Source organism: Clinocottus analis, unplaced genomic scaffold, assembly GCF_023055335.1.
Source record: "Clinocottus analis isolate CAN_PGR_092001 unplaced genomic scaffold, fCliAna1.0.p SCAF_19, whole genome shotgun sequence".
Lineage (NCBI taxonomy): Eukaryota > Metazoa > Chordata > Actinopteri > Perciformes > Cottidae > Clinocottus > Clinocottus analis.
The window spans coordinates 9,643,600-9,663,974 of record NW_027175920.1 but is presented as its reverse complement, the minus strand read 5'-3'; the positions used below and the strand labels follow the sequence as shown (position 1 = coordinate 9,663,974).

Sequence of the window (20,375 nt, the reverse complement as noted above, 5' to 3'; positions counted from 1 at the left end):
TTTGGTTTCAGGTCTTTGGAGCGGGATCCTTTATCACCACTGTAGGCGCATAAACCTGGGACCGACCTTTGACCTGAAGATTGGTCGTTTTAGTCTCACTATGAGTCGTGAATTAAAGACAATAAGATGCATGTTAGTTTCCGTTTTTGAACCAGAGAAGACAGAGACGGACAGGCGGATAGAGCTCCAGATTCTCTAAGAAGCCATAAAGGAGACAGACGCTGCAATCATGGGCGAATGGGACTTCCTCGGTGGACTCTTTGACAGCCTCCAGGCCCGCTCGACGATGCTTGGTCGTTTCTGGCTCTTACTCATGCTTGTCTTTCGAATACTAATCCTGGGAATCGTAGCGAGTGACCTGTTTGAAGATGAGCAAGCGGAGTTTGCCTGCAACACCCTGCAGCCGGGCTGCAAACAGGTGTGCTACGACGAGGCCTTCCCCATCTCCCAGTACAGATTCTGGGTCTTTCACATCGTCCTCATTGCCACGCCTTCCCTGGTTTTCCTCATGTATGTCATGCATCACCGCAACAAGAGGAGCGCCTGCTCTAAATTCTGCCAACTCAGCAGCCGGGACGACAGAGAGGAGCTGCATTTACGGAGGCTGTACGTCGTCAATGTGGCCTTCCGCATATTGGCAGAACTTGGCTTCCTTGTGGGCCAGTGGATGCTGTACGGGTTCAAGGTGGAGGCCCAGTTCCCCTGTAGCCGCTTTCCTTGCCCCTACACAGTCGACTGCTTCACCTCCCGCCCTGCGGAAAAAACGGTCTTCCTCTGCTTCTACTTCACCGTGGGCGTGATATCGGCAATTTCCAGCTGTGCCGAGCTTTTCTACAGCTCCTTAAAGTGGTTCTGCTGCAGCCAGCCGCCCTTCAACCCGGAGCACTCCTGCGTCGGCCAGAACCTCCACAACATCAAGCAGGAGCACGGGGCGAAGGAGAAGCCACGAGAAAGGACCATGTCAGAACCCTGCGGCGCGAGGCCGAAGGCCGGCTCACTGAGGAGCAGCGCGAGCAGGAAGGGCTCCAGCATCGGCCACAAGACCAGGGGAGGCAAATATGTGAGCACCAGGACATTCATGGTGTGAGGCGGCCTCCATTCAAACAGCCATCACCTATTTTAATGTGAATGTTAGAGCAATGTAACTATTTTTTGTTTAGGAAAAGGGGATTTCATGATTGCAGATATCAGAAGGAAACACTTAGGAGACCATAAGATCAGGAACTGAGCACAGACAAAAGAAGCGCGATGGCGCTGATAAGGCCGGCGCGTGGTTGATTTGTTTGGTCTCGTGAATCATTACAGACCATAAACATGATGCACTTGTTTCACTCTGACCGGGTCTTTGTTATGAGGAGAACTGGTTGTGTGACACTTTGTGTTATTCCAGTGGTTTTGGACACTGAAGTTAAAATCTATAGATGATGATAACTGCTGGAAGCCATTTTCTGGCTTAGCACAAACAATTCAGGATGTTTTGTGAGTTCAATGATGTTTCAGCCGGAGGTTTTACTTTCATTTTGTTCACTGAATAATATAATTATGAAGTCATTTCATTATCTCTCCACTATAACACATGTATGAGACAATCAGTGAATCAGTTTCTCTCTGACTGTTGTTGCAAAAATGTCGTCTGTCAAACTGCTTGTCAGAATCAGCTTTGTGTCATGTTGAACATGGAGCTACTTGTTCATTTCTTTTGTTCTGTATGTAGACAATTACATTTTATTTTCACATTTAAATGGGATCGTATTTGTTTTAATAACTGCCCTTAATTGTGTCCTAACAGAAATATGATATGGTCCTTAACTGCATCACTTGTGTTGGACACTCATCATCACGCTTCACCTGCAGAACATTAAAGATCCACTCCAAAATGTGTTTTGTTTATTGTTATCAGATCAAGTTTACTTAAAAAGAAAATACTATTGTAATATGTTTAAATATGTCTGGAGGAAATATGTTCAACCTTCAGACGTTGAAACCTGCACAAAATAACAAAACACTATTCTGTCACTGTTATATTATTTATTTTCTAAACTCATTTATGTTAGCTGCTGAGGAAACATCATAAGGCCTTCACCAAAACATGAAAATACTATTAAAAAAAAATTTAATTTCTTTTTTAAATCGTCCTTTCCTCCTCTAAGTGTGTTTTGCCAACACTAGGTGGCAGCATTGAAACAGAAACAAACTTCTCACGCTCTCTTCAGCAAGATGACTTCATTTGACAACTGACAGCATCCCCCCGCCTGAGTTTCCAGAAGATTTCTTTCGCGAGACCTCTGCATGACACCGCGGTTGTTAATTCATATTCATCATCGTGCCAATTGAAGAAACTAGTTCTTTGTTTTTGGTGGTCACTGCTGTATTTACAGTGAGATCACTCTCATGAAGAACATGTGATTGTCATTTGAAGAGCAGCCAGCGATCCAAATGGCTCTTCTAAACACAAAGTAATCTAAATACTTGCCAAAAGAAGCTTATTTCTGACTCAAACACACACACACACACACACACACACACACACACACACACACACACACACACACACACACACACACACATGCGCCTCCTGCTGTTCCCGGGATGCATCGTTTATGCAGATTGCAAAGCGGTGCGGGCTCTTTCATGTGCATAGAACAGAATTCTAGATGTGTTTTATATAACCACTCGAGAGGGAAGGAAGGAAGTGGATTACAGTCAAAACTTTCCTTGTTTCCTTTTGTTCGCCCGCGACTCCACCTTTTCATGTCTGCCTTGTCAAAGTCAAAGTCGGCCTGTTTGGGTCTCCTTCCTCCTTCCTGTCGTTCCATACTTCCGTCTGTCTTTTCTGAATCTGGGGAGGCCTCGCTGCTGGAGTCTGTCTCAAAGAAAATGTAGGGCATCTGTTTCCAGCGACTCCCTTCACACCGACACGGAGGAGGTGATGGAAGCGATAACATCTTTCTCTGCATCCCCCCCTCCCTCTTTCCTCCTTCGTCTCCTCCTCCATTCTCTCTCCACCTTGAACGAGACACTTTAGGGGCTCCCTTTGCTCTCTACCTGTGTCCCCAGTCCGCTCGGTGCGGATGACTGACACCTCCACACGCTCTCAGAGCATCTCTCGTTCTGCGGAGTCATGTCGGCGCCTCTCTTGACAAGAAGCTGTCTTTTTCAAGGGGAAATTCAAGAGACGTCGCTCCAAACAGAAGCAACAGCTTACTCACTTGCTTTTCTGTTTGATTGGTTTATTTGCGGCGCAGTGCACAGTTGTAAACAAATCAAGCCGTTTGTTGACTGGCTTGACTTTTGGAAACTTGCGATACAGTAATGTTGATTTCAGTCCACCCAAGTTAGTCTGACATTTTTAAAACATTTAAAAATAAAACAATGCTTTTGCAAGTAAATACCAATTCGTCACATTATTGACACGTTTATATTTATGCATCAGCATCATCTACCTCCCCGTGTCTGGACGTGTTGGTGTGTTTACCTGGAGTCAGGGCTGAATTATCCCTGACCAGAGTCAAAGTTGAGCCGTGGGCCCCTGTCAGCCCCCTGTCGTACTGCATTGTGTGTCTCCTTTAACCTTTGAGCGCCCATCAGCTGCAGACATGCACATGAAACGTGGCAGCTTCATTACATTTTGCCCAAAGACCTGGAAAACCACCCGATGATTTCATCCTGTAGTGTAGCCAGACACGGTTAGCAGCTAGCTTGTGACCCCAGTGGAGCATTAAGCAGCTTAGGAGACAGATATTTCCCATGAGAGACCAAAAACACAGCAATATTGGACATTATCCGGGGACATTAAATATAAACCGACAAAGCCGCTATCAGATTAGCTTAACATATCTTTTAGTGAGCATAACAGGGGATGGCAGGCAGATTGTGTTACCTTCGGACAAAGCCAGGTTATGAAACATTCTGAAGCTTTGTCCACGTTCCCTCCACGGGCCTCTTTGCTGCCATTTTCCATCCATCCACCACAGACTTCCCCTCCTTTCTCCATCACCTGACTCCTCCACCAATCAACCAACACACCTGTTGCCACTCTCCTCATCAGCCCTGCAGCTAGCTTACGCCTCATAACGTCATAGTTGCTATGCAGATGTTGTTAATGTCGTGTGTGGCGGTTTCTTGTGTTGTGGCTCTGGAGCTTCTGTCGCTCCGGCGCTTTGACCTGGACCTGCCCGTCCGCCCGAACCCTCCAGTCCTGTTCTCATTCCCTGCGTAACCGCAGGACAGCCGTTTCCTGTCTTTATGCTAAGCTAAGCCAGCTAGGCTGCAGAATGTTGAACTCCTCTTTTAAGCTAAAGGATCCACACATACAGCCAACACACAACGGTGTTATTGTTGCTGCTGAAATGCCCCGGGGCTTGAATAAACTCTTTCTAACATTTCCAGCTGCAGCTGTCAGCGTGCCCCTCGAGTGATAACACACAAACCTGTTTGAATGTTTTGTATGTGAACAGAAGTGTACTACTGCGCAACATATCCAGGCTCATTCATGTAGCCGTGACCTTCATGACCTTCAGCAGTGCTGTAAGCGCTCTATGCATTTGTGTGTGTGTGTGTGTGTGTGTGTGTGTGTGTGTGTGTGTGTGTGTGTGTGTGTGTGCTGGCTGACCTCTGGCGGGCCAAAGACAGCTTACGTCTCTGTCCCCGCTCAAAGCCGCTGAAGCGTGCCTCCAAGTTTATGGCGTCACCGAAGAGCTTGGGTCACCGCACATCACACCTCACCACTTTATCTTCTCCTCCTCCTCCTCCTCCTCCTCCTCGCCCTTCCATCTGTACACCCCCCCCCACCCCCCTCCTCCCTCGCTCCTCTCTTTCCCGTGCCACAGGGTGCACAGTGTGAGCGCAGTATTTACAGTGAAATATTCTTGCTGCCTCTCTTCTTCCCTCGCTGTCGTCTCTCCCTCCAACTGCTCTCTTCACTTCTTCCCTGTTTTCCCTGCGAGGTGGGGGCGCAATGTGAATGGTGTACCTTCATCCGAACTCAACCCTTCTTCTCAAGGAAAACATTGCGTAAAAGCCCCTGGGCTCGGGCCACTTCACCATGTTGCATATAGTGCCTGGAGAGTGGATGAGCTGATTGCTCGGCCCCCGCTGACACAATAGCTCCGTTTGATGACGATGACGCTTCTTGGCTGCTCTCCTGGCCGAGTGCGGCAATGTGTTCGACGGCGGTAAAGTAAATTGTTATGGTTCAGTTGTAGCTTTGTGCAGTCTGGACATCTGGGTTTGAAGAGCTTCTTTCCAAAAACAAGATATTGCCTGTGTTACTGGAGCGCGGTGCCAAGAACATCAGGTTGCAATATTTCCCCAACATTGAAACCCTGTGTTTCGGGACAGCCAGACGTCATGTGGTTCTGATTTATCCTTTTCCCACTTTTTTCCTCTTCTTCCATTTGGAGTGCACAGTTTTATAATAATAGATAAAGGAAATCAATATTCCTCTGTGATCGTCTGTATCCACAAACGGCCGATAGCGTGCACGGAGGGGCTGTAATGATGGATAAACGGGTGGATGAGTGGAAGTAAAGTTGGGAGGTTGAGCACTCTCTCCCTGGTTTCTGTCAAACCTCCAACGGTGCTCACTTGTTTTGGATGTCCTCACGGCCCTCGTGGGAGATTACTGTGTGTGTGTGTGTGCACTCAAGTGTGATTACTGTGTGTCCTTGTGAATTTAAACCTGTGTGTGTGTGTGTGTGTGTGTGTGTGTGTGGTTCCCCCCCGTGTGTGCAGAGCTGTCCAGAGTGGTGCGCTCAGCAGTCGTGCTCGGCTGCACACTAACACGATGTGACAGGGTAGAAATACCAGTACCGACCGCGCTCTCGCCCACCCACAGTCACACACACCAACTCCACCCGCCACAGCCACCATTACCCCCTCCCCCATCCCTCACTCACTCCGCCACACCCCATTGGCTGTCTACCTCAGTCACTCCACGTCTTCTGCTCGGAGACAGCAACATAAGCCTCCATGTTCTTCCTCCTCCTTTATTTCACCCTTCTACCCCCCAAAAAAAACCTTCCCCCGGTTGTCTGCTTACCAGCAGCATTACGCTGGGTTCTGATGTGCATCAGTAAGTGACCTCGTATCAAACGAGACACATTGTGCAATATCCTATTACGCAACGCCACATTTTCATGTGTTCATGCGCCCAGCCTCGCGAGGCGAGTTCTTTCCTCCGCTGCTTTGCTTTGCTTTCACTCTCCTCTTCCAACATCTTCCCAAACGATGACCCAAGGTGACAGTCACAGTCGGGGGACGAGTCATTTGATATTTGTGGTTGTCAACAGTTTGAACTCTGACCTCTGTTCCTTCACAGCTGGCCAGTTCAAGCTGGTATGAGAAGGAGAAATGTTAATGCCCCTGTCTTCTCATCCCAGCATCCTGGTGTCAAAGCTCAAGAAGACAGCTTTCTATGACCTTCAGCTACAGGATTCGGGGAAAGTTGACTTTTCATGCAACACCTTGCTTCACATATTCATAGCATTACACGTTTCACGCCTGGATGCTGCTGGATATAAACATGATCTCTGGCGACGGAGCAGCTCCACCGGAGCGTTTGAGTCAGTGCCTTGCTCAGGGACATTTCTGCTTTACTTGTTGAGCGAGGAGCGTGCTGTGTGCTTTACAATACTGATGAACAAGCAACAAATGACATAAGAGCAAAAATACAAAAGACAAGATGCCTCCTATTCACTCCCAAGGTGACGCGGTGAGGGCTGCACAGAAGCGCTGTATTGCATTGTGACGACCCTCCTCCTCCCGTGCCCTAGGGGTCGCTGTTGGATTCTATTACAGGTGCAGTTTGGATGAGCAACACCTGAGTTGGAGTGGTCTGACCTTCAAAGACTGTCTGCATCTGGCAGCCGGGCCCTGTCTCTTCGCTGGGAGAAGGACATCCAGTGTGTTGCGGACGCTGCCACCATTTAGTTGTTGATTTTGTCTCTTTGTTCCGTCACTTTTATTTTACTTAGTTCTACTTATGTGATTGTTAAAAATAAATTGCTTTTGTTTAGCAGCTGCTCATTTGTCTCCCTCTTTTGTCGCAGCCTTGGAGCCGGGTTGTGACAGTATCTCTTCATGAAATGTTAATAATTGGAAAGTTCACATTTTCTTTCTTTCTGTTTCTCATGTCCTTCGTGCTGAATGAATAACATCTCAATGTTGAGATAACGGAGCACTCGCTTCTTTTTGTGCAACACTCTTCATTGTGAAAATGATTAATTCAGCAGGGCCATCATTTATAAATTGGACAGTTGGGAAACAAGAAATATTCTCATTTATGAAGTTTAGAGTTATGGTTCACGCAGTGGAGATGCCAACAACTTCATGTGGTATAAAATCCTTGCAGTGCAATATCCTGTAAATACATCATGCACCAATACCACTGCAGGTGTACAAATACAAGTAAAGAAAATACTCTTGTCTCTGTTATGCTATTACATATTATGTTATTGGATTGTTATTACTGATGCATTAATGTGTAAAACCCTTTTTCCTGTTGGAGTCGGTCAAGTTGGAGATGTTTTAACAATCCTAGCTTGTTAGTTTAATTCATCACGTTGCATCTTAAGTGGCTGGTAACTAATGCTGTATGTAACATGAAGATAGTGAAAATAAGTATAAAGTGTCATGAAATATCATAATCCAGGAGAAAGCCTGCTCCCACACAACAGAATGATTCTGCTCCAGACAAGTCTGTGATAGTCACTGGTGGAAAGTATTTACTCTGAGTACAATTGTATAGTATTTTCATTTAATGTTACTACACTTCATTTCAGAGGGAATTATGTGTTTTTTTTACTTCACTGCATCAATCTAACAGCTGCACTTTGTTATTTTTCAGACCACATTAAAAACTTCTTTGGATGCTTCATGTTTCACAACGTGTAATAAAACACATTAGTGATTTTATACTTTCTGCTAATACGTGATATTTGTACTTACTTTACTTGTTATGTGTTTCCACCACTGTTGATGAAGACGAGAGGCTGAGAGAGAAGCAAAAGGAAGATTAAGGCCACAGAAGGGACAGCATTACTCCATCTCCTCACCATTTTGACCTTTTATACAGAATAATCTATATTAAGACTGAACACCCTGTCTACATTTTCTTTCTGCACCACTCTCCCTCTCACCTCTCCTCTCTGTGGGTTTGCGTGCACTTTCTCCCCCCTCTCCTCCTCCCCCTGCATCTCTCCTCCCCTCTCTCCATCCTGTGTTTTTCCTCTATCCTCAGGGAGACGGCCGCATGCAGAAGCATTGTGGATCACTGAGCTTCTAGACACTGTCTCTAAAAATTGCTCAATTTTTCCACAGAGCGTTTTTCTCAAGCGCTGAGAGGGTCTGGCAGTTTGATATGATGCTGCAATTTCTGTCTTGGAATTTGTTCTGTGAGCTGATGGATCGGGGCTCGATGCATTATTGATGTGAAATGGTTTATTTGTCTTCGTCACAGATTATCAAGTCGTATTTTGAACGTTGAAGTACTTTAAAGTTGACAGTTTGAGCCCTTTAAAAAGCATGCGATGTGAAATCTTCCTAACATCAATCAATTTAAACGTATAAAGTGTGAGCATTGATGGACACAAAGCTCCTCTCCCTCAGATTTCATCTTCAGTAGTGTAAGTTTCACAGCAGTACAGCCCCGGGCGTCCATATTGGATCTTCTCCAGTCCAGCGGAGGTGTGTGTGTGTTCGTGTGTGTGCGTGCGTGCGCGTGTGTGTGTGTGTGTGTGTGTGGAGGGGGGATTCTACATTCTGGCTCCCTTCCAGCCTAGTGGGCATGAAGCTGGCCTCACAGGCTCCTGGGACTTCCTTGTTCACCAAACCCCTGTGCCCTACATTAACCAATTAGAGAGGAGAATTGCTTAACTGGACATATGAAAGACTGCGGTGGGGAGCAGGAATAAATCAGGAGTAACGGGAGTCACGAAGAAGCACCTTGGGAAAGTAGATGACAAGAGAGAGAGAGAGGGAGCAGAGCGAGAGAGTGTGTGTGAGAACTGTGCAGCGCTAATATAAAACACAGAAAATATAACGTAGCCCCCGTCATGCTCCATTGCATCTGATTCATCAGCCGTGCATTCCACACTCAGATGTGTGCTGCCGAATACACAGGCCTGTGATAGATGTTTATGAGCTAATGTCAATTTTCCTCTGTGAATTTACTGTCAGTGGATGATGCATGCACTCAATATCCCTGGTTATTCTTCTCATATATTCTCCCATCGCAGAACGCTGTCTTGTGTTCACCAATAGGTGTCGTCATTGTCCAGCTTGTTCTCAGGTTACCACCGGAGGCATCGGGGCTGCTATGGGGTGAGTCGCCCTGTCAGGGCTACTGAGGCGCTCTGTGTGGCGTAATGCAGCATTGTTGCCATAGCTCTGTCAGAGAAAGTGTGACCAAGGCCAGGAATTGTTTCATTTGTATTGACGTTAAATGTGTTTTGTGTGCACAGATTTTATGAATGAACAAATGTGTCGGACGCCGAAGCTGCGGTTCAGAGACTGCGCACACCTGATGAAAGCAGGTGACAGGTGAAGGGCAATGTGTGTACACAGTGTCCCCTTACCCCCGCGGTTCACCTCTATGTGTCAGTGTGTGTGTTTGTTTGTGTGTGTGTGTGTGTGTGTGTGTCTGTGTGGGCCTGTCCTTGCCACGGCCATGCTATTGTAAGCGACCCACATCAATTCATAAGGATTCTGCCCTTTTCCTAGGGCTGTCTAGGAAATGTGATGTGACATGTGGGATGAGCAAGACGGAGCAAAGGGGAAGCAGAAGGAAGAGGAGGAAGAGGAGGAAGAGGAGGAAGAGGAGGAGGAGGGGGACAAAGAGTGATAGGTGAGGTTGTTGTCGATAGCTTCCAGAGAAACACCTTGTAACATATTTCATGTTGTGACAAAATGTACATCATTGATGAAATAATACAGGAAGATTATCAATTATTACCATGAACTAATAAATCTTTTGAAGACTCTTCGGTACATTAAACATTGCAATCCATTGCAGTGAACTGGGCGGAGTGAAAGACAGGAAGTAGCTTCCCTTCGTTGTCTTTATCACCTTTTCAAAATCTCTGCACGCACAGTAAAACCTGAAGAGGGGCGGCGTGTGCTGCACTAACACCGTCTTTTGCACCAGGAGCAGCAGCCTTTCAGAAAAGTGTGGTTGCATAGAGAAATGAAGGAATCAACGCGGAACAATGAAGAAATCCCTGTTAACGCGTTTGCCACTGGAGAGGAGAAAAAAAAAAGAAAAAAAAAGCAACAGAAATTGAATTCCCTCCACATTTGGCTCCTGCAGCTTGTGGCGAGCAGACGCTCGTGCCCGTAATGGGCGGCAGATGAGAAAGAGGGCGAGAGAGGGATTGACAGCCAGGGAGAAAATGAGTGAAGGTGAAATCTATTAGTGTGACAGGCCTCCCATGAAGCTGGAGTCCTCTGGGGACACACTCCGAGTGCTTAGCGCACACAAAAACACAAGAGAGTGAGGGAGACTGGGTGAGAGACATAGACGACAAGAGCCTCAAATTGAAGAAAATGAAGCTAAAATACCAGAAATGGAAAGAAAACGGATCTGTGCATGGACAGAAAGCCTGGCCATGACATTATTCAGCCTGGATGGAAACGTGAATCCACTGTGTGAATCCTCTGTGTGAACGTATGTGCGTGGGGATTAACAGGTCGGCATGTACAGCGTGCGTGTGCATCTCCGTATTAGTGTGTGCATGTAACCTCCCCCTCTTGAGTGCTACCAGGATGAGTGTGTGCCATATGTATGTCAGCTCCGATCACTCAGTGAAACGAGGAGGGGCAAAGGGAGAGGAAGGGAGTGCGTTGGAGACTCCCGTCCAGGGCTACACCGGTCCATGGGTGACCGAGCATCTCAGACCTGAGGTGAGAAAAAGTGAATTACACTGTTTTGGGGGAGGAGGTGATAGATGAGAGTTGCGAAAGGTGTTCTGTGGGGATGGAGCGATGGATGGAAATAATATTCTTTTAGTGGTTTCAGCTCCTCGGGAGAATTACTGGTTTACTGCTGACATTTGTACCTCCCTTTCTTCCTTTTTTTTTCTTCTTTCCCTTCTCTTCGTATTTCTGCCTCTCTCTCTCTCTCTCTCTCTCTCTCTCTCTCTCTCTCTCTCTCTCTCTCTCTCTCTCTCTCTCTCAACTGTCAGTCTCCGTCCTTCTCCCTTCACACTGCCCCACCCATGAGTACTTTGACACCCAACTCCCGCTCGGTGAATACAGAGGGCCGGCCCTGGCCTTCAGTGTCCTAGACCTCAGTCATGTGACGCTGACCTGCTATGTTTTACAAGGCTGCAGTGCAGCGAGGGGGCCTCTGAGGAAAAGAGCTGCGTTCACCAGCGGCAGGAAACAAAGCACAGCTTGGGGGCGGGGGGGAGAAGTGGAGTGTGTATGATGTATGTATGTGTGTGTGTGTGTGTGTGTGTGTGTGTGTGTGTGTGAGTTGGGGTAGAAGGGTTCAGGAAGCAACAATTCAAGATATGGAACTACGCTGAAAAAAGAAATTGAGAAGCACAGAGTTTTCATGGAGGCCGCGTTCAAACGTGCTGCGTTGTTGTCCGCTTGAGATGGAAAGTCTTTGATCAAAGCAAGTTGGATTTTTTCCACCTGGCTGACGTTAGATCTTTCAACTCTTATTGACATGCTTAGATGAGCTCTGGCCTTAATCTCCTCTCTCCTTCTCCTTCACTCTCTCTTGCTCTCTTCATCTCCCTTCCTCTTTCCGAGCATTAAATCTCACGCATCTGAGCCTTGTCTCCCTCTCTCCCCTCCTCTCCGACTCTAATTTATTCCCAAATGAGTTGACCTTCACTATCCGTAATCTATGGCTGTAGACTCAGACGTATCCTGTTGCCCTCCCACGCAAAAGCACACGCATGCACTAGCATGCACGCCAAAGAGACTTCATACAGCAAAGTAAGTACATAAAAGATGATCACAGATACTTACAGGCAAGTGTGGACACACACAAGTACATGTACACTCACTCTCACATACACATCTGTGTCATTCCTGGGAGATTTTAGGCCATAAAATGAGCGCAGCCCGGTCCAGTCTCTCAGATCGCTGCCGTCCCCCCCCCCCCTCCTCTTTGTTCCCCAAACCAGGAACAGCTGTGCTCCTCCACAGTTGTAAGTCACTCACTCAGTGGAAATTTAAAAGCCATTAACCGAGCCCCTCATTGGTACCCCACCCCTTTGGTGTGTAGGAAAGTGAGTGTGTGCCTCAGTGTCTGTCTCGCTTATCTGCGTCTGCGCACACACACATTTTGTACGCTCACTTGTGTGTACATGTTGAAAGCCGAAATACCCCCTCGGCCCCGCGCAGTCCATTTGAGCCGGCGTCTCTTAAAGCGGCCTCTCTTGTCAAATCACTGTTTTCAAGTCAAACATTTCCAGCAAAGCACGAGCTCGTCTGCACGGTTGTGCCGTGTTCGGCCCTCCCGCACCTTGAAGACGATGCCGTGTTCCAGCCGTGAGTAGCCGGTGGGGGTGGAGGTGGAGGGTGGAGGGGTCACATGAGGTCGTGTTGTCTTTGAGCGTGGAACAACAAAAACAAGGCCCCGCTGGAATAGCTCGCTGCTTGTCCACTTTCTTGGCTTAGCCAGCGAATTACTGTGCCAGGAAAAAAACAACAAGCCTGCAGCCTTTCATAAGGCGGGCCCTTCAAGCTCACTACGTCAGCTGGACCGAGGAACCGCTCCACGCACGAACACACACAGCAAGCAGATGTTCATGGAGATGGACACACAGGAAGACAGATAAAGAAATGGAGGTGATACAGAAAAAGGGAGCAGGACATGACCCAAAGAGTGGACACTTGAATGCCAAAAGTCAAATGTATGTTTTTTTCTCCGCTGTTTTCCTTTTGTCCCCTCCTCCACCTTCCCTCCCTCCTCTATCTCCTGTGGAGATCTCTCATTTCCTGCAGGCCCAATGTTGATTTCATACTGGAGCTCAGGGCTTAGAGTGGGAGTCTGTTCGATGGGCAGGGGGAACAACAGGGGGAGTTGGAGTTTGGGGATATTTGAGTTCAAGCCAAAAACAACCTTCACCTCCACTTCTCTCAATTACTCTGTGCTGATTTTTAAAACGTGAGCATGCTGGTAGATTTTTTTATATTGTTCTACTCACCCGACAATCACACACCTCAACAACTGGGCCAGACTGCAGTGTTTTATCATTCAAAAGACAAGCTCCTTTGGGGGAGCCGGTGTAATATCTTGCTCAAGAGCAACTCAACAATAGTTTTGGAGGACAGTTCATTCAACTTCGCCGAGGAGACTTTTCTAGGAGGCAGGCTTGTCCTCTTGTTGAACGTCTGACAATGGCCGCTATTAGCCTTTTCATTTACAGTGAAGTTTAATGAGTTTTGTTCAGAGAAAACTATCAGCCAGCTGCTCAAAGCATTGTGGCCTTTCATGAAGCATTGATGACAGCTTCTGCTCCAACATGGCGGATGACAAACTTCAGTAGGCTTGCGTTTCGTTCAGTAGTGAGTTAAAGGGGACATATCGTGCTCATTTTCAGCTTCACACTTCTTTTTGGTGTGTCTGTCAGAAACACAGCTGAAATATGGTGGGTGATCGAGACAGCTAGCTAGCTAGCTTGCTAACTTCCACTTCACGAATGAAATATAAACTTGACAGTAGTGCAAACTACTGCGAAAGTACAGAGGTTTACCGGAGGTGGAATGGGGTGGGTGCAATTGTTTCACGACTACAGTGTTGGTCCGCTGTAACCGCCGTATGAGAGCGGTGCACAGTAGCTGTGAGCTAACTAATGGACACTCACGTGCACTAAAAGCGTGCGCGGGCCAGGAGAAGCTGTGCTAACAACACACACAAAAGGGGGAATGACTTCATTCTCTGCCGAGGTCGACGTTACTCCACTATTTATGCAGTACACTGCCAGTCACCGTGACCTTATCAAATCCAAAATGTTTGTGGGCACAGATGACACATAGCTTGAAGGAGGAAATAGTCTAGGTGAGGTTTCAGAGTGCCAGTTTCTATGTGGTGTCACTTTGACCTTTTCTCGTTGAGACAGATCAATTTGTCAGCATACAAAGCCAGGATGAGTCATTTCAGTGGCATTGAATAATATCAGCTTTCTTCACTTCATTTCAAATTCTACTTTTCAGAATGTGCTATTGTGTTTAGTTCACTGGTGGTATCCAAGGAAGAGGAAAAGGGCTGAAAACGGAAGTTGAACTGTTGTGTCTTGCTGGCACAGAGCCGAATAACACACACAGTTGACTCGCATGCATGGCAGACTGTTACACTTAGATAAATGTGCCACAGAGCCAATTTCTGCTCTTCGCTTCCGTTCTCTTATTGTTAGCATAGCTGAGGCCTTCTAGACAAGAACAGCTGCAGCCCTCAGCTTTCACTTCCCCTTCTATGAAACCACATGTATCTGTTACCACAACAAGTTCCCCTAAGCGTGGCCTCTGATGCCCTATGTACCTCCCCCATGCCAGCACATGCACACATGTGCCTGCAGACACGCTCACGTGTATATATAGAAAACTGTTGCCACCAAGCTTCGTTTGAGGCCGCCCAGTTTGTCCGTGAGGATGTCCCTTGATTCTTTTGTTGTAAACTCATTGTAATTCTAGATCTGAGAGCAGACAAACCTCAGGTTTTGGAAGGTTTAAAAAAAATGAAATGTTTTGAAGCATGGAAGGGCGCTGTCAGGAAATATGACTTCCTGTGCGCAACGCCAGATTTGTCTCCGTTTGTATCCACTCGCGAGCTAACCTCAACATACATGTCTAATCTGGCAGATTATTGGTGCCACCCAAACACACACACGCACACACACACACATACAGCGGGCCAAATGGAGCAGCATTGCGTGACTGAGGCTTCACACCTCTCGTTCTCTCTTTCACTCAACGAAAGCAAAAAAAAAAAAACTCTCACCGACACCAATTTGAGTGTGAGTGTGAGTGCGTTCAGTGTCCATAGGGGCACAGGCTGACTATGCTCTTGTTTTGGCCTCTCGCCTGTTTTCTTTACTCACAATACTGTCTACGCACACACAGACATGCAGATATAGAGTAAACCCTCTCACGCGGTGGTTTGTTAGCATAGAGTCGAATCAGATCGAGACCTCACGCGCTCCTGAGGTTTCTTGGTCTGAGACTTCACAGCTGTGTTTTCAAACCCAACACATTCACACCGTAGCATCAAAATCCTCTCTTGGTAATTTGTGAATGAACTTGCTGACACAATAGCTGTGTGTCTCTCATTGTTTTCCACCACTAGCAACCCGCAAAGGTGCGGGTTGCTAGTGGTGGAAAAAAAAAAAAGAATGATCTCATTCCCATCTACCAGCACTCCTGTCATGGAGCCGGTTTATGGATGATTAGGAAATAAAAACAATATCCTTCGCAGAGAAAGGTGCCCTCTTAAGCCTGTGTGTGCTGCGGGCTGCCAAAACGCTCCCGTCCTCTTGATCCATTGCACCGCCGCTGCCCACGGACTGAAAAGGCTCAGTCTTGTGATGGGGAGGCTTTGGCCAGGTGGCTAATTGAGCTGTTCCCAGGGCAGCCTGTGACAGCGTGCCACCCTGTGCCAAGGTGTTGGGGTTTCCCAGGGCTCGGTAATAGATGATTTTAGTTGCCGTAGAGTGTGTCCAATTGCCCTGCTCTGCTGGCACAGAACGAGCACACAGTACAGGACGCGCAGGACAGACCGGTCACACTTATCCCGGTGGAAGGATCTCGGGTTGAGAGAGCCTCTTGATGATGGAGTGGATGTGGATTCAAAACATCCCACCATCTTTGTTTGTATTTGTGAACGCTGTTTCTGGTTGAATATATTGAGATAGAGAAGACTATTCCGCTTTTAGTTATTTGGACAACTTAGTAAATCAGAAGGCTTTCACAGTAACTCATACAAAATACACAAAACCCCCCTGAATGGTTGCTTGTCCTGTGCATCGTGCCCCAATGCAACACTTTCTAAATCCGTTGTAAACTGCACCGTTGTGTTCGCTTGCTTCAGGGTGAGTAAAGATCTCTTTGCCTGCTTGCTAAACATAGATCAAGGTGATAAAGGTCTGCTGTACTTCCTGCAAAGACAGAATGTAAATGAGGGGCAACACAAGCTTGATCTTGAGTGTGTTTAATATTCACATATACTACATATACTATATATACACTTTCGTGTCATTGTTTGGCTGTATTGAAACACACATTGAGGAATCGAAGAGGAGATGAAATATTGACTTGTAGACGATTTCAAAGAGAGTTCTTCAGTGTGTTTGTGGAGTTGGCCAACGCTTACTTGTTGAGGATGGAAGCTTCAAACAAAACAAAGAGAAAAAACGACGCCTTTATATTTGTTTTTGTGGAGATATATTCCTAATACTGCTCGTGCTGCCCCTGAATTCTTCCAGCATTTCAGTAAAATGTGGAACAAATTCAACATAATCACTGGAAGCTGCATCTAATAGGACATATGCTGCTCGTATAACCAGACATTTGAAACATTCATATATCAAAACAGTGATTTCCTGTGTAGTTTCGGCCTCTTTTTTATTTTTGGGGCGTGATGTGGAACTGAGGGCAAAGCTGTGAGGAGATTCGCCGGCTGCGAGGGATCAGTTTCAGGACTGTAAACATGGCGGGGACACCCCCCCAACTGAAGTGCCTCTTTTGAAATGGTTGAGCTTATGGGTGCCCCTCCACCCTCCCCACGAAAAAAAACATCCCAGCCCCTCCAGCCATGCCACCCCCCACCCAGCCCCTTTCCTCTTCGTGTTTCCTGTTGAGCTGGCTAGACTCCTTTGACAGATTTACAACTCAGGGGTCAAAGTTTTCCGACGGCAGCAGATAAATCTTACACCGCCCTCCCCCCCCCCCCCCCCCCCCGTCTTGCTTCTCCTTCACCTGATAAAAAGACAAACACTCTGAACAGCCGCCCTGCGCTGCCCCCACGCGCAGCCCCCGCCTCCACCCACATCCTTTCATGTGTAACGTGTGTGAAGGAACTGCTAGTGCACCTATGTGTGTGAACATGTGTATGAGGACGCCCGCGAATGCCTGTGTGTGCGTGTGTGCGCGTGTGCGCGTGTGTGCGTGTGCGTGTGTGTGTGTGTGTGTGTGTGTGCGTGTGTGTGTGTGTGTGTGTGAAAGCTAAGTGCCTTGCAGTTTGTGGTTAAGGAAAAGAATGCAGAACATTGTTCTTGAACCATAAAGGCTCTTCATGTTCCAATCTTTTCTTCGGGGGAGGAGGTCTGGTGACACCCTCTGCTTCTCCTTCTCCTTCTCCTTCTTCTTCTTCTTCTTCTTCTTCTTCTTCTTCTTCTTCTTCTTCTTCTTCTTCTTCTTTTCACTCCATCAGATGTTCATGTTTTAGCCCCAGTGTGATACACTCTCTGCTTTTTTCTTCTCTCCTCCCCCAGATAGATAAGAGGAGCAGGAGTATGCTTCATTCCAGCAGCGTGCGATCATTTCTACCACCCCTCTCCCTCTGACACACACTTTATCCCGCTCTCTCTCATCCCACCCACTGTAACATTCATTTCTCTTTTATTCGCCTGTCTTTTATCGCCATGTCTGTGACAAACATCCTCAGCTCCACCTGGGCAGAGTGGAAAAAAACATAGAGAAGTATTGAAGGAGAGTCTCAAAACACACACACACACACACACACACACACACACACACACGGAGATCTTGGGGCCATGTCTCTGCGCTCTCTTTATCTGCTCTGATCTCTGTTCCAGGGCGGGAGGCAAGATGAACGAGCTCCAGCCAAAGCACATAAAACTTTGTTTCAGTTGTTTTCATAAATCTGCAAATTTTACTAGGGTTTGTCGTTTGGCATATTTGGGATATGGAGCCGCTCCTCTCCCATTCATCCGCTCTTCTGAGAGGGAGCCGATCTGAAATGATTTGGATTCGTGAAATATCGATCGATGTTCTCTGACGTTATTATATTTGTGTTGTGCTCATGAAGTGAACTGCACTTGTACAAGCGGAATACAGTTTTCAGCTTAGGCTCCTAAACCGTAATGTGACATTAATATCACATTCTTTACAGTGTTCGACAATGTACAATCTCCAATACACACACACACACACACACACACACACACACACACACACACACACACACTCATACATTATTCCCATGGTGTTGGATCAATAGACATGATTGATTTGATGGAACGCTGGCAGCCAGTCCTGATCAATGTTGGCTTGGCTGATGGCCGCAGACCGTACATCACTGTCATTCAAAATGCGTGTCGAAATAAGTGTGAGTGAGTCCTCTGTCACTTCCACTGCTCTAGATAGATAGGTTTTTTTTTGCATCATATAATGTTTGGCTTCCATTTCGTTCAGCAAATGTTGCCGTTGAGATGCACGTTGAGCCTGAAGCAGAGCAGAGTCAATGAATAGTGTTGCAGTCTGTTAAAAACTGATTTTAGAGGTCTTGCTTATTTCACTTTTAATTTATCATAAGCAGACCAGAAACGAGGGGAGTGAGCGAGAGAGGAGCGGGGAATTACAGCTATCACTATCCGCATGGTTGAGTAACACTCTAATCTCTAATCTTGAAAAACTATGAAACTCTTTTAAAAAGAAGTAGACCTCAGAATGATGCCGCTATTAAGCTGAAAACCATTTCCTTCCTGGAAATTCGTCAATTTGGAGAAACAAAGTTTTTTTGTTTTTTTTACCAGATATCAGATGTGGTGACAACATGCAGATAAAATAAACTCCAACCAAAGTAAACTCGAAAGAATGAGTCAACTCGATCGGATGATGTTGGAACGGATAATCTAAAAGAGTGTAAACACTGTCATTGCTAGGACACACCCTGTCCACAGGTCATCCTGCTTTACACACACACACACACACACACACAGAGAGAGAGAGAAAGACACACGCTCTCAAGCACACGCTATCAGATTTGCAAAGAAGCGCATCAAATATTGCAAAACATCACATGCCTTGTGAAACACTCCACGCGCTGCAGCGTTCACTTTGTCAAGCGGTGACCTTGAATACTTAAGAGGCCCCTCGGTGGAGGTTTCTCCCTCAGTGCTCTTCACACGTCAGTGCCGTGGGAATGAGTGATATGATGGCACGAGAGGAGGAGAAGAGAGAGAGAGAGACTCGCCGAGTGACAAAGTGAGGAAGGTTAAAACTGAAGGGGAAAAAAAAAAGGAGACGAAAGGGAGGTGAAGAGCGGTGGGGGAGGAGTGGCACCGCCTGACTCTCTCCAGGGAAATCTTTTCACAGTGTCGTGGGGGTAGGTGGCTTTCCACTGGAGCGAAAGATTGAGATGAACACGTCGGAGGTTTGGGGGGCTTTAGGGGATTAACTAATGAACAAACCTGTTGTCTTCTCCTCCACCGGCCTCTCGCCCTCCTCGGCCCCATCATCCTCTTTTGCCAACTGGACGCGCTCTATGTTTATACCGCTGGGTGAATTCTCTATTCGGATTGGCTGCTGCCATCCACCGATCAAAAGGAAAGCGCTGGCTAAATCAAATGAAATGTATAAATACATTTGAATCATTCATTTACAACAATGAGGACCTTATCCCGTACATATCTGACCGACTGGAGTCCCCATGTAACCTCACTGGAGTTTTATGGCCAGCTTGTCTTTTCACAAGACCCGTTATTGGATTATAGTTCGCTCCAAAGACTCTCTTTCTTTCTCTTGTGTTTCCTCTCTCCATTACCGGCTGCGCTATTCATTTATTTTCCCCTCTAAACTACTCTTCCACGCTTCCTTTCTCTCTCTTGTTGTTCTAAGCGTCTCTGTGTTTGTTCTTGTCCTGCATGGGTGAGGATCCACAAAAAAGGGAAGAAAGACAAAGAGCCAACGTAGACGTCTGGTCTGTTTGGCGTGAGTTATTTATTTATTTGTTATTTTGGGGCTCCTCTGCACACCTTGTGTCACTCCACTGGTCCTCTCTTGGCTGGATGACAGGCCGGGTTTCCACTCCAACAGGCCTGTGTCCTTAAAACACGGGGACGAGAGAGGATGTGAGAGGCTGACAAAGAGGGAGGGATAAAGAGGGATGGGAAAGGAGGGGGTTATAAAAAAGAATAATTAGATGAGTAGATGGAAGGGTGGTAGGTCAGAGAATGAGGGCAAGGAGGAAAACATATTTTAAATAGTAATGATATCCAGCCTCTCAAACTGCTGCCTTCATTAGATCGGCTCACCTCCTTCTTCCTGCAGCACAGAGGTCGTCTGTTCTGTGAGGGATCCAGTGACCTTTGAAGGCGGACTTTGATGTTAACTTTGCATGATTTGTTTGGCTGCTCCTCTATGGTGGTGACGAGAGTGAGAGAGAGAGAGAGAGAGAGAGA

General features: G+C 46.8%; 1 protein-coding gene across 1 annotated transcript; it reads left to right on the top strand.

The window, feature by feature from the left end:
* The first annotated feature begins 229 nt into the window (after positions 1 to 229).
* LOC137789919 (gap junction delta-3 protein-like) lies at positions 230 to 1,175 on the top strand. Its single transcript, XM_068583793.1, has one exon. It carries the CDS (start codon positions 230 to 232, stop codon positions 1,085 to 1,087), a length of 858 nt encoding a protein of 285 aa, XP_068439894.1. The 3' UTR covers positions 1,088 to 1,175.
* The last annotated feature ends 19,200 nt before the right edge of the window (positions 1,176 to 20,375 follow it).